Source organism: Kryptolebias marmoratus, linkage group LG19, assembly GCF_001649575.2.
Source record: "Kryptolebias marmoratus isolate JLee-2015 linkage group LG19, ASM164957v2, whole genome shotgun sequence".
Taxonomy (NCBI): domain Eukaryota; kingdom Metazoa; phylum Chordata; class Actinopteri; order Cyprinodontiformes; family Rivulidae; genus Kryptolebias; species Kryptolebias marmoratus.
The window spans coordinates 2,405,614-2,418,292 of NC_051448.1; the positions used below are offsets into that span (position 1 = coordinate 2,405,614).

Here is a 12,679-nt window from a genome sequence, read left to right on the forward strand (position 1 = left end):
CCCATGTTCATATGTGGAAAACAATGGTAAATTAACATGTGATACGTAAATGTGAAACACATGTGTTTCCTGTGAGAATCTGAAACAAAAAGAAAAACATGATTTTTCACATGATGTCATGGTCGGTGGAGAGTGAGGCGAACCCAGAGCGCAGACTAATTTAAAAAAAAAAAAAAAACTAACTAATTTATTAAAATAAAAGGTAACCAAAAAACAAAAAGCTGACGTGGCAGCAAACTTCCAATACAAAGGCAAGGAGACCAGGAGACCAGGAGACAATGAACCAGCAGGGTAGTGGAGAAAGTGTCTGGGTTTTAAGCACGAGGATAATGAGGTGAAGTGGGCACAGGTGAGTGATAATAATTGCTGACAGGTGGAGATGGGCGTGGCAGACTGAGGAGAAGTGGAGAATGATGACAAACAAAGACAACAAGAACAAAACCAGAACCCAGATGACAGAACAACAATGAAAGAAACAATAACCCCAGAAAACAAAACATAACGCCAAAAACAACAACACTAGACTTCATAACACATGTGAAATTCACGTTTTCACATATAAACACTTATTAAATTTGCATGTGACATGTGCAACACCTGTGAAACACGTTGCACATTTTTCCCATGGCAACTTGGAACAAAAACATGTAAATTTCACATATGGAAATCACATTTTTACATGTAAAAAATAAACATGTGAAACACGTGTTGCACATGCTTTCAGTGGGAATGTGGAACAAAAACGTAAATTTCACATGTGGATAGAAATCACGTGTTAAATCCGCATGTGCCATGTGTGACACATGTAAAACTCACATGACCTGATAGTCACATGTGAAAAAAATATATGTTCACATGTTTGTTTGTTTTTTAATCCTCATGTGAAACCCTCATTCTTTCTTGTGTGATTTTGGTTCCTGTGGTCACATGTGAAAAAACATGTGAAAACATGTTGAATGATGTGTTTTTTCCTGTCAGATGAACCCTGCGCTTCAGGTTCCCTTGTATTTCAGCGGAAGGCTGCGGGTAGCGGCGTGTCGGACGGTCCGTGAAGGCAGCAGCAGATGCGGGTCTTATTTGTTGTGTCCAGCAGGAGGGCGTTCCGCTGAAACCCCCGCCGTCCGGGGCTCCGTCCTGCCCGCCGCCGAAGCCGAGCTCCGATCCCCGATCCCCGGGCCGTGTCAGGGCTCGGGCCCCGCTTCCTGGCGCCTGCAGAGCCGACGGAGGAGGCCAGGCTGCCAGGCTGCCAGGCTGGGAGACATGGAGGCTGGCCGTCCTTGCGGAGGGAGGGAGCTGTAGGACGGTAGGCTCGGTGGTATTTCTTCCTCCGTTAAGAAACAATGAAAAGCGGTCAGAACTGAAGCCTCAGCCTGGAGAAAAAAACAAAAAAAGCTTCTCAGCTTTCCAACACAAGCTCTGCTCAGCAGCCAGGCGAGATGTTTAGCTTGTCGTCCAAAAACAAAAAGATCTTATTTCTCTTTTATCTGCCCAGATGGCGGGAGATATACATTTTCTGTTTGCAAAAATGGCTGGTTCTACAGGTTTACTGGCCATGCACTTTATGTGTTCTGCAGATTTCTGCCTCTGTGTTGTTTAAAGGAGCAGACAGTGTCAAACCTGCACATCCATCCCATCCAAACACCTGGAACATGATGCAGATGAACCGGTGTGAACACAACAGGAGCTGAAACCGGTTCTCACATCCAGGTCCAGGCAAACTTCTGTTAGTCACTCTGTAGGAACATTTGGCCACTGAGTCCTCAAATAATGCTCATTTAACTGATAAAACATGTTTTTAAAAGAAGCAGGGAGGAGAATCATTTGGATAAATGAGCTCAAATAAAGAAGAAGACAAATAATAAAAGTCTGCAGTTTTAAAAACTGTTGTGTTCAAGTACTGCTGAGCACATTTGTTTGTTGTTACAGTTTGCAGTATCTTATAATGTTATTATCTTATTGTCTTATAATAACAACAGATTGTATTAAATTATAACAGCTGACAGATCTTATTGGGTTTCATGTTTTGAGTTTTTGAAATACTTTTAATTGTTAGAAACTATAACTGTACACAAACGGATAAATCATCAAATTTGTTTACTGCTGACAGTTTCTTTAAACTGTAAACAATCATTTTTCAAATTAGGACAAATAAATCTGACATACAGCATGTATCATATCAACTGTTCGGCACGGTTTTTTTTTTTACAATAAAAACATTTTAAAAGGTTTCAAAGCCATCATTATTTAAAATTATAGCTTTATATGAATTTAAAATGGTAGAAGCTCACAGAAAACACATCCTCCTGTTTACAGTTTAAATTTCAGACTGTTTTAGCATCACATTTATTATCAAATCTGATTCAATAATTGTGTAAGTTTGTCACACAGACAGCTGATAGACATCTTTGTCTCTGTGTGGCTCGTATCCAATGAGACTGGCAGAGCATACTACAAAAAATATATAAAATATTATAATATAAGGCAATTTAAAGAGCACACAAACTTATAAATAAACCATAAAAGCCCACTTTAGTTCATATAACCGCATTTTAGGACTTACAGGACTTCAGGCATCTCAATAAATCACTACTTGTTTTGTCAAGAGTAGAAAGCTTTTATTTTTGTTGTTCAAGATAAAATTATGAAACTGGCCATAGGTGGTGCATTTAAACATAAAAACATTCAAAGATAGAAAAAATACTTTTAAAATGATGTGTTATAAGAATTTTTTGCATGAAGACAAGAAAGTTGGAGAACGATTCCAGTAAATGACTACAAGTAGAAGTCATTTTCATTTTTATTTCTATCTTTCTGCATCATCAGTGGTGATTTCACTCCTAGTATGGACCCAGCCCACATCGGAGGGGACATGTCACCTTTGTACATGCCGAGGAAGAGGAAGTCCGTCCAGACACAACCCAAAGGTCCACTTCCATCTCCAGGTAAAGGAAACAAGGGTGATTTATTCTCAGCTCATAGGTGGGGTTTGGGCTCTAATTTTACTCTGTCTTTGTCTGATATGGAGCTTCAGCTGCTCAGAGATTTCCAGACAGAGCAGAAGAAGCGAACGCAGCAGAGTACCCAGAGGTGAGAAGGTCTGCGTGCACGAAGTACAGAACCAGCCTCCTGCTGCTTTATTCTGTCTCAGTTTTATGTGTCTGACTGATCCATGCTGGTCTTCTTACAGTTCTGTCTTTGACTGTTTCAGAATGAAGAATCTGAGGATCAAAATGCTGTGAAGATGAAACGAAATTACAGCAGAAAACGGTAACAGACACCTCGACTTCCTGTTTCTGAATACATCCAAATAGCAAAAAGGCTGCTTATTATTATAACACCTAAAGATTTGTTCTAAATGCTGTTTGTTTGCGAAAGGGGTTATTCTTTCTTTGTCTTTTTAGTATTTATTTCTCTGAACTGGTCATCTAATCTAATTCAAACAGGTTGCATGATAAAAGTTAGTTTCCTTTAGTCTGACAGTAATTAAATATTTAGAAATCCTCTTTGTATCATCAAGAAGACCCTGAGAAGCATGCTTCTCTAAAAAAATCATTCTTAAAAAAAGGTTTAACTGTAACTTTACAACATGTCCTCATTAAATATGCAGAGATCTTTGATTCCTCGTCTCCATCCTCCTCAGACTCTGTAAAAATACCTCCTGTGACTCAAGTTATCATGTTCTCCTGCAGAGGAGCCTCAGGTCTACGTCTCTACTTCTTTTAAAGTTTTATTAATAAAGTGTTAATAATTTTCAGGTATGAGGACCTCCAGAATGTTTCCATGGGAACGGTAGATTACCCAACCACCAGCTGCTCCGTGATGTCATCAGGTGGGCTGGCCAATGGGTCAGATCCTGGCTCCATGGCTCCGCCCACTGCGAGGATGCCCCCACGACTGGCGACGAAGGATGTTTGGTCTGAAGGCCCAGAGGCGAGTCGGGACCAGTCCCAGGCCGAGGACCAGACCTGGAACTCCAGCAGGGACCGAGGCCCCGAAGCCTGGACTCCCGGCAGAGACCGACCCCAGGACCAGGTCTGGAGCTCCGGTCGAGACCGAGCGGGACACTCCGGTCAGGAGCAGGCATGGATGCCAGGCAGGGACAGAGCCCATCCTGGACCGGATCAGGCCTGGATGATGAGCCGGGAGCACAATCCTGAGCAGGGCTGGGCGGCAGGCCCGAATCAGAGCCAGGATCAGGCCTGGAATGGAGGAAGAGATCCAGGAAAAGACCGAGCCACCTCAGGGCCAGAGCAGGGGTGGGGAACCGGCCAAGATCCAGAACAAACCTGGAGTGACTCCATCAGGGACCGAGGAAACGTCTGGAGGCCCGGTAATTCCTCACAAACATGATGTGTTTAAGCATCTGAAAGTTTGTTTTTAATGTTTCAAAAAAATTTTCTTCATTCTAAAACTAAAGGTAAAAACAGACAAAAATAAACAAAACCATAACATTCTACAGAAAATATAACATACACACTCCTGTAATTCTGTATCTAAGAACCTGTGTGGATGGGATGTGAAAACAGTTTAAAGAAATATTGTTTTTGTTTTATTTTACAGACTTGAACATGAAGAAAGTCCAGAGAGCAGAAGTGGAGCCAAACCCTGCTGGTAATAACTTCCCTCCTCCAGCAGAGGGCAGAGTGTCCTGTAAGTTACATCTGCTTCCAGACAGGAAAGAGTGGACAACTGAGATTTCATTTTCTGAATTTAGATAATAAAAATAGATGTTTATATCTGATTTAACCCCAGGCTCAGATGCAGCCAGTGTCTGTACGGCCTCGACGGCTCAGTTAAGTGAAGATCAGAAACCTGTGATTCTGCCGATCAAGAAGGAACCTCCTGCCTACCCTCCAGGTGAGAACAGCAACGTTAACAGACATATTTATAGAAAGAGGTTTTATCTCTTTAGAGGAAACAGGGAAGTTGTGGAGCTTCAAGACCTCTGTGGTACCAATGGTCATCAGAGCACTCGGTGCTGGAGGAGTGGCTCCAACAGATCCCAGGAACAACCTCAGATATCTCTGTCCAGAAGACGCAGTCCTAGGAACAGCTGAGATACTGAGCAGAACCCTCAGGATCCCAGAAGAATGGATTTTATTGTTCTTCCAGATGATTTTACTGTTCTTCCAGATGATTCCAGATCTGATTGTTCTTTTCCTAACGAACCAGGAAGTCAGGAGGAGTGCTGGCAGCTTCAGATTGTGGCCAAAGGGAGAGTGACCTGTCCGAAATGTAAAAGTGTGAGCAGGAAGACCGTGGAGGGGCTGAAGAAGCATATGGAGAACTGCCGACTGGTGAGCACTCAGATCACCGTATCCAGTAAAATCTTCTCTGGTTTCCCACTTCAGCTTATGATAAAACCTACATTTATAAACTGGATGTATTTAGCAACTTCCCTCAGTTCTCATTAATTTATGTGGACTTGGTTTTAAACGTTGGCCCAGTATTTATGTCCTGAACCTGTTGTTGACCTGCAGCAGCCCTTCACCTGTCAGCACTGTGGGAAACAGCTGAAGTCCTCCACAGGGATGAAATATCACATCATGGCTGACCACAGCCACCTGGTGAGAGTTTCACCTGCTTTCTGCCTCTGTGCACGTGCATGCAAGGGTTTGTTTTTTTTCTTTGTGTATCAGCAACATATTTCATGAACCACTGATAAACCTGATTCAAGATGGCTGCCATAGTCAATCAACTGTACAAAAACCTAAAATTGGCTGTAAGTCAGTCAGCTTTACAGACATTGAGCTTCAGTTTGGCGTGGTAGTAGCTGAAAGTCATCCACAACTCATGCTTCGAGCACTAACTGATCGTGCAATGTCTTTGTTTAAAACTTTGACATGCAAGGTGGGTGATATGCTCTCTTTCTTTAATTTGTGGTATTTAGTCTCTCTTTGCATCAGCTTTGAGGTTTGAGTGTTTCTGCAGCAGTGAAACTGGATTAGATGCTTGTTGTGTCATAAAGTACTGTCCAGTTGTACAAAATTAAAAACATCTGTTTTCTTTGATTTACAGTTGTTGTTTTTTTTGCATTTCAAATGTATTTACAGCCATCAACAGATGACGCCAAGGACCTCAACGATCGCGCCATCAAAGACAAGCTGCGTAAAATCCTGAAGAGACTCGGCAAACTGAAATGCTCCAAGGAGGTGAATCATTGTAGTTGTGGAGAACAGTTTGGCTAACTGTTGATAAACGTGTCCTGTTTTTCCCCTCAGGGCTGCACCGCTGCCTTCACCAGCATCATGGGTTATGTGTATCACATGAAGAAGTGCGGGAAGGAGGAATCCGAGCTGGAGAAGATGCTCCTGAACTGCTCTCACTGTGGGAAAACATACAAATCCAAGGCTGGACTGGAGTACCACCTGAAATCAGAGCATGCTCCTGTAATTCATGTGTCTCATTCACAATCTGTCAGTTCTGGTCATAAATATTTCCATTCAGTTGCACATTTTATACAGTTTGGGTTGTATACAAGCAAGCAAAATTGTCAGCTATGTTGCCCCACTTTTATTTCAAATATCTATGAAACTTTAAGTGTCTCATCTCAGTCAGGAGTTGTTGTTTTTTTATTCCTCTGTCCTCTGCTTCCCATCAGACACCCGAGAAGACGGAGGAAGATGAGGCCCTGAAGGCTCAGAGGGAGGCCAACCCTGAGAGGACGGCCAGCGGGAGAGTTCAGCGAGCATCTGCCCAGGTAGCCAACTTCCACCTGGCTGAGATCGCCAACAACGAACTGCCCAAAGACTGGCCCAAGAGGAAATTCCAGTCAGACCTGGTGCCGGATGACAAAAAGGCAGGAGAAGATTCGGTTTTCTTACAAACACACACAGACTTTGACTGCTCACAAATGTAAAATAAAAGTAGTTTTCAAATGTAGCTCCCATTTTCCCACACAGATCAAGCCTAAAGTAATCCTTAGACTCTGACTCACTTCCTCCTTTTTGATGCTGTCCTCCACAGCTAAAATACGCCCGACCGGGTCTGCCCGCCTTCAGCCAGGAGGTGCTGAGGAAATGGAAGAATGAGGTGAAGCTGCAGAGAAAAGTCCAGTGTCCCAACCAGGTAAAAACAGTTTAATCAGATGAAATCTTTACGTTAAAATCCACTGATTTATTTCCTGTCTGGACTCAGTTTCTGTTTGTAGGTGCAGTAGGTGCTTTTGCATCACTAATCTCTTAGAGATTAGACTTTATCAGTTACAAGCCATTAAAAATACCAGATTAGCAGTGGGTGTTACACCACAGAGGAGCAAATCTTAACTCCAAATCAAAGTGAAAGCTAACCCTGTGATTATTCTTAATTTATCTGAAATCCAGCCTATAAGGACCCATATTGGTTTGTGTGTGTTTTTAACCTAATAAGATGGTTTATTCAGTGGAGGAGAACCCAGAATTTTGTTCATTTTGAGATGTAAATACATAAACGCTCACACAGCCATGTCAAGTTTGAAAACAAAGATGATGTAAAGGATTTTTATTTCATTAAAGTGAGTTTAAATGCAGAATAATAATATATTCTCATGTAATTTGCTCTTCCTGTAGGGCTGCGGCTGCACCTACACTAGTGTGTCCGGACTGAAAGCTCACCTGGGACTCTGCACAAAGGTGCGTCATTTAGTCTTTCTTTCTAAAGTTAAATATGTGCAGAATAAAGTAAATATGAGGATAAAATATGGTTATGGTGTTAAATAAGCTCTAACACTTACAAACTCAACTAATATTCTCTGCATAATGCTTTGATTTGATGATTTGGGCTGGACTCCCATGTTTTCTTCAACCTTAAACGGCACATGGGTTAGAATTAGTTATGAAATGAATTATTCAGTTTAGTCAATGATTTCTGACATGAAATAATCCCTGAGTTATTAATTATTCCAAGGCTTGTTTCTGTTTTTTCCAGGGGGAATTTGAGGCTGGAAAATACAGATGCTTGATCTGCAATAAGGAGTTTAACTCTGAAAGTGGAGTAAAATATCACATCAACTCAGTCCATTCACAGGTAAGTTTCTTTATTGTACTTTGTTGTTTTCTGATAAAAGTAAAGGACCACTGCATTTATTTACTGTAATATTGAATGACTTTGACTCAGAACAGTAAGAAACTTTTTGTTATTTCTCCTCCGGTCTGTTTGTGTCTTTAAAGGAATGGTTCGTTACAAACAAAAAAGCCTCCAAGAAGTTTGAAAAGTTCCTCAAAAACCAGCCGAGGAAGACTCTCCCTAACGCTGACAAGCAGATTGTTGATCAGTACCACCACCATCATCACGTGCACCAACCACAGCAGCAGCACTACCACCACTACCACCAGCAGCACCACGAGCAGCAGCAGCTCCTGCAGCAGCCCCTGCACCACCCTCTGCAGCCTCTACATCACCTCCAGCACCAAGCCCAGTTCCTCCACCCGCAGCCTCAGTCTGACCCACAGCTTCAGCAGCCTGTGCTCCACTACACCCCTCTGGAGCCTCCTCCGGGGCCAATCTGGATGGACCTGGACCGCAAGGAAGCGATACCTGGACCAGAACAGACCCAGATCAGCCTGCAGATGGTGGATGTGGACAAGTCTGAGGCGAACAGTGATGGAATGGTGGAGATTAAACGGAGGGATAAGGGAGAGCGAGGAGGGGAGGCGGGGAAGCAGAGGGACTGCTTTGCTTTCAGCAGCAGTGGGAGCAGCGGCTCGTCGAGTGAATCGGAGCTGGAGCAGCAGGACCGGCAGAGACATATGGACCAGTGGAACCTGAAACGGTCCTGCGTCGTGGAGCCGCACACCGAGGCAGGGAAACGACACAGAAATGCTTGAACAGCTCCTGAAATGTGTGGTTTCCTAACACTTTACTACCAACTTGATGCAACAGGCGGCTGTTTCTACTCATCCAGTTTGACAAAAAAAGAGTCATTTAATCCAGCAACACACAGAGGGGATAAAACATGAAAAATGTAATGTTTCTAGAAGCTGAATAAACTTTTGGTCTGTGATAGATAGCTTGGAGATAATGTACAGCTGTGGATATAACAGTTCAGTTCTGTCATTTCTCTGTCCTGAAACAGTTTATATCACTGAGAAATGTAGTCAGACTGTTTATCTGAGTGTTTCCACCAACTTTAAATGTCCAGTTCTTTTCAAACCTTTGATAAACTCTTCCTGTCTTTCATGTTGACTTGAACGATGTCACAGGATTTTGTTAGACTTTGTAGTGCAGTTTTCTCCTCTCTGAAAACATTTTGTGCCTCACGAGTATGATCTGTACAACTTCATACGACTAATCACTTTATTTACGACTGACTGGGCAAACAATTAATGTCAGATTTCATAGAAAAAGGAATTACTCGTCAGCGTTTTAAATGGTAAAGTAGCACACATTTGAACTTTTGTTCAGTGTAAAGTCAACATTTATCAATCTTTGCTTGTGTTCCTGTGCAGGTAATCATCCACAGACTGTCCTGTCTTCTGTTTCTGTGACATTCATCATGTTAAGCTTTAAAGTTTTTGATGAATAAGATGAAAGCATAAAAAATGAGTTGAGGTGAGGTGATAATTCAGCTACTAACACACCAAAGTTAGTTTAATATCTGTCAGTTAGGGCCAATTAGCTGTGGCAGCCATCTTAATTTGGATTGACTTCAAAGGTCAGTGAGTTGCAGACATCACTTCCTGCGAGTGTTACTGAAATCTGTCCAGTGGTTCATGAGATATTTTGCTAACAGACAAACTAATAATTAATACCAAAGATGTTGAGCAACGTGTAATGCTTAGTGCAAGTGTTGGGAATGACTCTCAGCTACTACCACACCAGATTGTGGCTCAATATCTGAAAAACGGACGGAGTTGTGGGCTTTTTTTGTGTTGAATGGGGATGATTTGCTGTGGCGGCCATCTTGAATTGAGTTGACTCCAAATGTTAATGAATGTTTCATTAAAATCTGCTCCTTGGTTCGAGATATTTTTCTAACAGAGGGGCATAGACTGTCACAGTAAATTACCTGAATTCAGGTCAGTTTGCTATGGCAGCCATCTTGAATAGGGTTGACAACTCAATGATTACTTTGAGAGTTGTATTAAAATCCATTCAGTGGTTTATGAGATATTTTGCTAACACAAACAACACAGACATGAACGAAAACATCGCCTCTGCTGGCAGCTGATAGTAATTAACTATTTATCAAGTTAAAATAATGGTAACGCAACTAAATGACTTTTTATTATTCTTTTATTCTAGTTTTGTGTGAAATATGAAGAGAAAGTTATTGTTCTGAGGATCTTCGTATTTATTTTCTCTTAATGCATGAATATTTTATCATTTAGAATGTTTTTGTTTCATTTAATGCAGTCATATAAGTTAAAAGTATTTTATATATCTATATAACATATTGGAACATCTTTAAAACAGAATGAATTATCTTAAAAATACGACGTCCCTCTCTTTGAGATTTGACCAAAACTAACATGAAAATGAATATTATTTAAATTCATAACCGCCATCAGACAAAAACAACAGAAATACATGGCAGCACTGCAACAATCCTTTCTAAAATAAATAAACATTTTATCTTAATGTCTCCAGATTACAGAGTAAAATAAAGTGCTACAACTACAGAGCTTTGGTTTTACTACCTGACTTTATGAAAAATAACACGTCTGATAGAATTCACATCCATAAAAAGCTTAAAATGAAGGTGAAATTATGGCTCAGAATTACAGAGTAAAGTTATTTAGTAAAACTATTACTTTACTGACTTCAGAACCATTAAGCAGCTGTTAAATGTCATCAACAAACTAAAACTCCAGTGATGTGGGTTTGCAGCGTTAAAGTAAAATAAAGATTTGGGAAAACGTCCATTTAATAAAATAATAAAAGTGTTTCGGAGCCTCAGAGCAGGGGGCTACAGAAAAAACTCACTCGTATTCATTTTACACAAGTATAGAAAAGACTCACAAAGACAGATTTCAGTGATTAGATTTTATCAGAACGGCTCCACAGAAAAAAAAAAAAAATTCTCCTCTTTTCAACAGCTTATTACAGATCTTTAAAGTCACAAACTGTAGTTTTTTTATAATATTTATATGCCACGCAAGTTGTGTTATTTTAAGTTTCGAGCAAATTTTGTAGTTCTGGGGAAATTTTATTTAGTGGAAAAACGAGCAGGGAGAGAGAACATTTAATGTTTTATTACATGATGAAAGTTTCAGAAAATATGACAGAAAGAAGTCCTGCTTTATGTCAGAATATAAACATCATAAATGTTTGAAATGTAGAGATAATGGCAGTGGGACAGTGGTTAGTGCTGTCGCCTCACAGTAAGTGGGTCTTGGCAGTGCGATGTCTGCATGTTGTTCCTGTGCACGTTAGCTGTTCTTCAAACATGCATGTTTGGCATCAGGTCTGAGTCTGTGTCTGCACTGTTATCTGTTTCTGTAACTCACCTGCTGGGATCAGGTCGTATCTCACTGAGCTCAGGCTGCAGGAGACGCAGTTTCGGGAGAAAATGAGCAAATTTTCAGCTGCTGTTTGACTGAGCTCTGAATGTTTGCAGCAGCGAGCCATTCAGCCTCGTTTTAGGCAGGCAATTTTTAAAAATCATGGCGTATTTCTGTGTGCCGCCCCATAAAGGATATGTCAGATAAAAATATTGCAATCCCTTGCAATAGTTTTGCATTCTCTTGCAAAAGCCATGATTTTTGCCAACCACTGATTGAATGTCTTCAAGTTATCTTTAAGGCACAATAAAGGCTATGAACCGCTCCACCTTCTCACCATTTGGGATTTTTCTGTTTGTTGTTCAAAAAACAATATTTGAGGACTTGAATTTTTAATATTACGGAAATGGAAGGAACCAAAACAAATTACTACAACAGAACCTTCAACTCTAAAACCTTTTGTCACTGTGCTTTGAATTTTGTCCTCCTAATGTTTTACAACATTTGCTATTTCTTTTTATAACGGAGCACAAAGCCGTCAATCAACCAGATCAGTCAAACCACTTTTGTTGGTAAATGTTTTGTTTTTTTATTACCAACAAAAAGAATCACAGCTGCTGATTTTCATCAATTCTGATGTTTCACAATTAGAGAAAGAGTGTTTGCGGAGCATGAAAACACTGCAGATGTGATCTTACAGTGCAGTGAGAGTAAAGGTTGGATGATATGTTTCACCGGGACTAAAGCTTAAACATTAACTTGTGAAAAATTAAAATGCTGTAAAAACTGTTCTGATGTCTTCTGATCCCATCATCATCATCCTCATTCATGAATAACCTGTGATGTATTATTTTTGCCAGATTTTAATAAAAGTTAAGTCAGTTAGTACCACCTGGAAACTCAAAACATGTTTGGTTTTTTTAAATTTTGAGAAGTTATAAATATTCAAGTGAAAATAGTTTCATATTTATTTTTGCTACAATTTGTGGTTTTAGAGGGTAAGTGTTATTATTTCCTATTTAATGGTACTCACTGCAAAGTAAGAAACAAAATGTGCTCAGTATTTTCCTTAAGCTTCCACTTGGTTTCCAGCAGATTCAGCAGGGCTTTGTTTACATTGAACGTGTACCTGCATATCAATAGAGCTAGAAAACTACTGGCGTAAACTTTTTCAAACTGCACCATAGTTCAGAATAACCTTTTATGTGTGTGATTTTATACCTTACAGGGAGTACGTTTAAAACAGAGTCATAAAGGAA

General features: G+C 40.5%; 1 protein-coding gene across 8 annotated transcripts; it reads left to right on the forward strand.

Annotated features, from left to right (window-relative positions):
* The first annotated feature begins 995 nt into the window (after positions 1–995).
* Positions 996–11,044, forward strand: znf512 (zinc finger protein 512). 8 transcript variants are annotated; one of them, XM_017434937.3, is made up of 17 exons: positions 997–1,303; positions 1,575–1,707; positions 2,824–2,942; positions 3,026–3,087; positions 3,209–3,267; positions 3,756–4,330; positions 4,561–4,650; positions 4,753–4,857; positions 5,173–5,297; positions 5,481–5,567; positions 6,054–6,152; positions 6,222–6,416; positions 6,602–6,799; positions 6,967–7,068; positions 7,548–7,610; positions 7,906–8,004; positions 8,148–11,044. In XM_017434937.3, the coding sequence occupies exons 3-17, from the start codon at positions 2,843–2,845 to the stop codon at positions 8,802–8,804; spliced, it is 2,616 nt and encodes an 871-aa protein (XP_017290426.1). In that variant the 5' UTR covers positions 997–1,303; positions 1,575–1,707; positions 2,824–2,842; the 3' UTR covers positions 8,805–11,044. The 8 variants fall into 8 exon arrangements, with proteins under 8 accessions (XP_017290429.1, XP_017290426.1, XP_017290428.1 ...); XM_017434939.3 differs by having other exon boundaries at positions 1,600–1,707; XM_017434940.3 differs by having other exon boundaries at positions 996–1,707; positions 5,484–5,567.
* The last annotated feature ends 1,635 nt before the right edge of the window (positions 11,045–12,679 follow it).

Excerpts from the sequence above, each read along its gene's own strand:
- znf512 (XM_017434936.3), top strand. The coding sequence starts at position 2,843 with ATGGACCCAGCCCACATCGGAGGGGACATGTCACCTTTGTACATGCCG. Across the intron at positions 2,943-3,025 it reads AGGTCCACTTCCATCTCCAG|CTTCAGCTGCTCAGAGATTT; the intron begins GTAAAGGAAACA and ends TCTGATATGGAG. Across the intron at positions 6,417-6,601 it reads ATGTGTCTCATTCACAATCT|ACACCCGAGAAGACGGAGGA; the intron begins GTCAGTTCTGGT and ends GCTTCCCATCAG.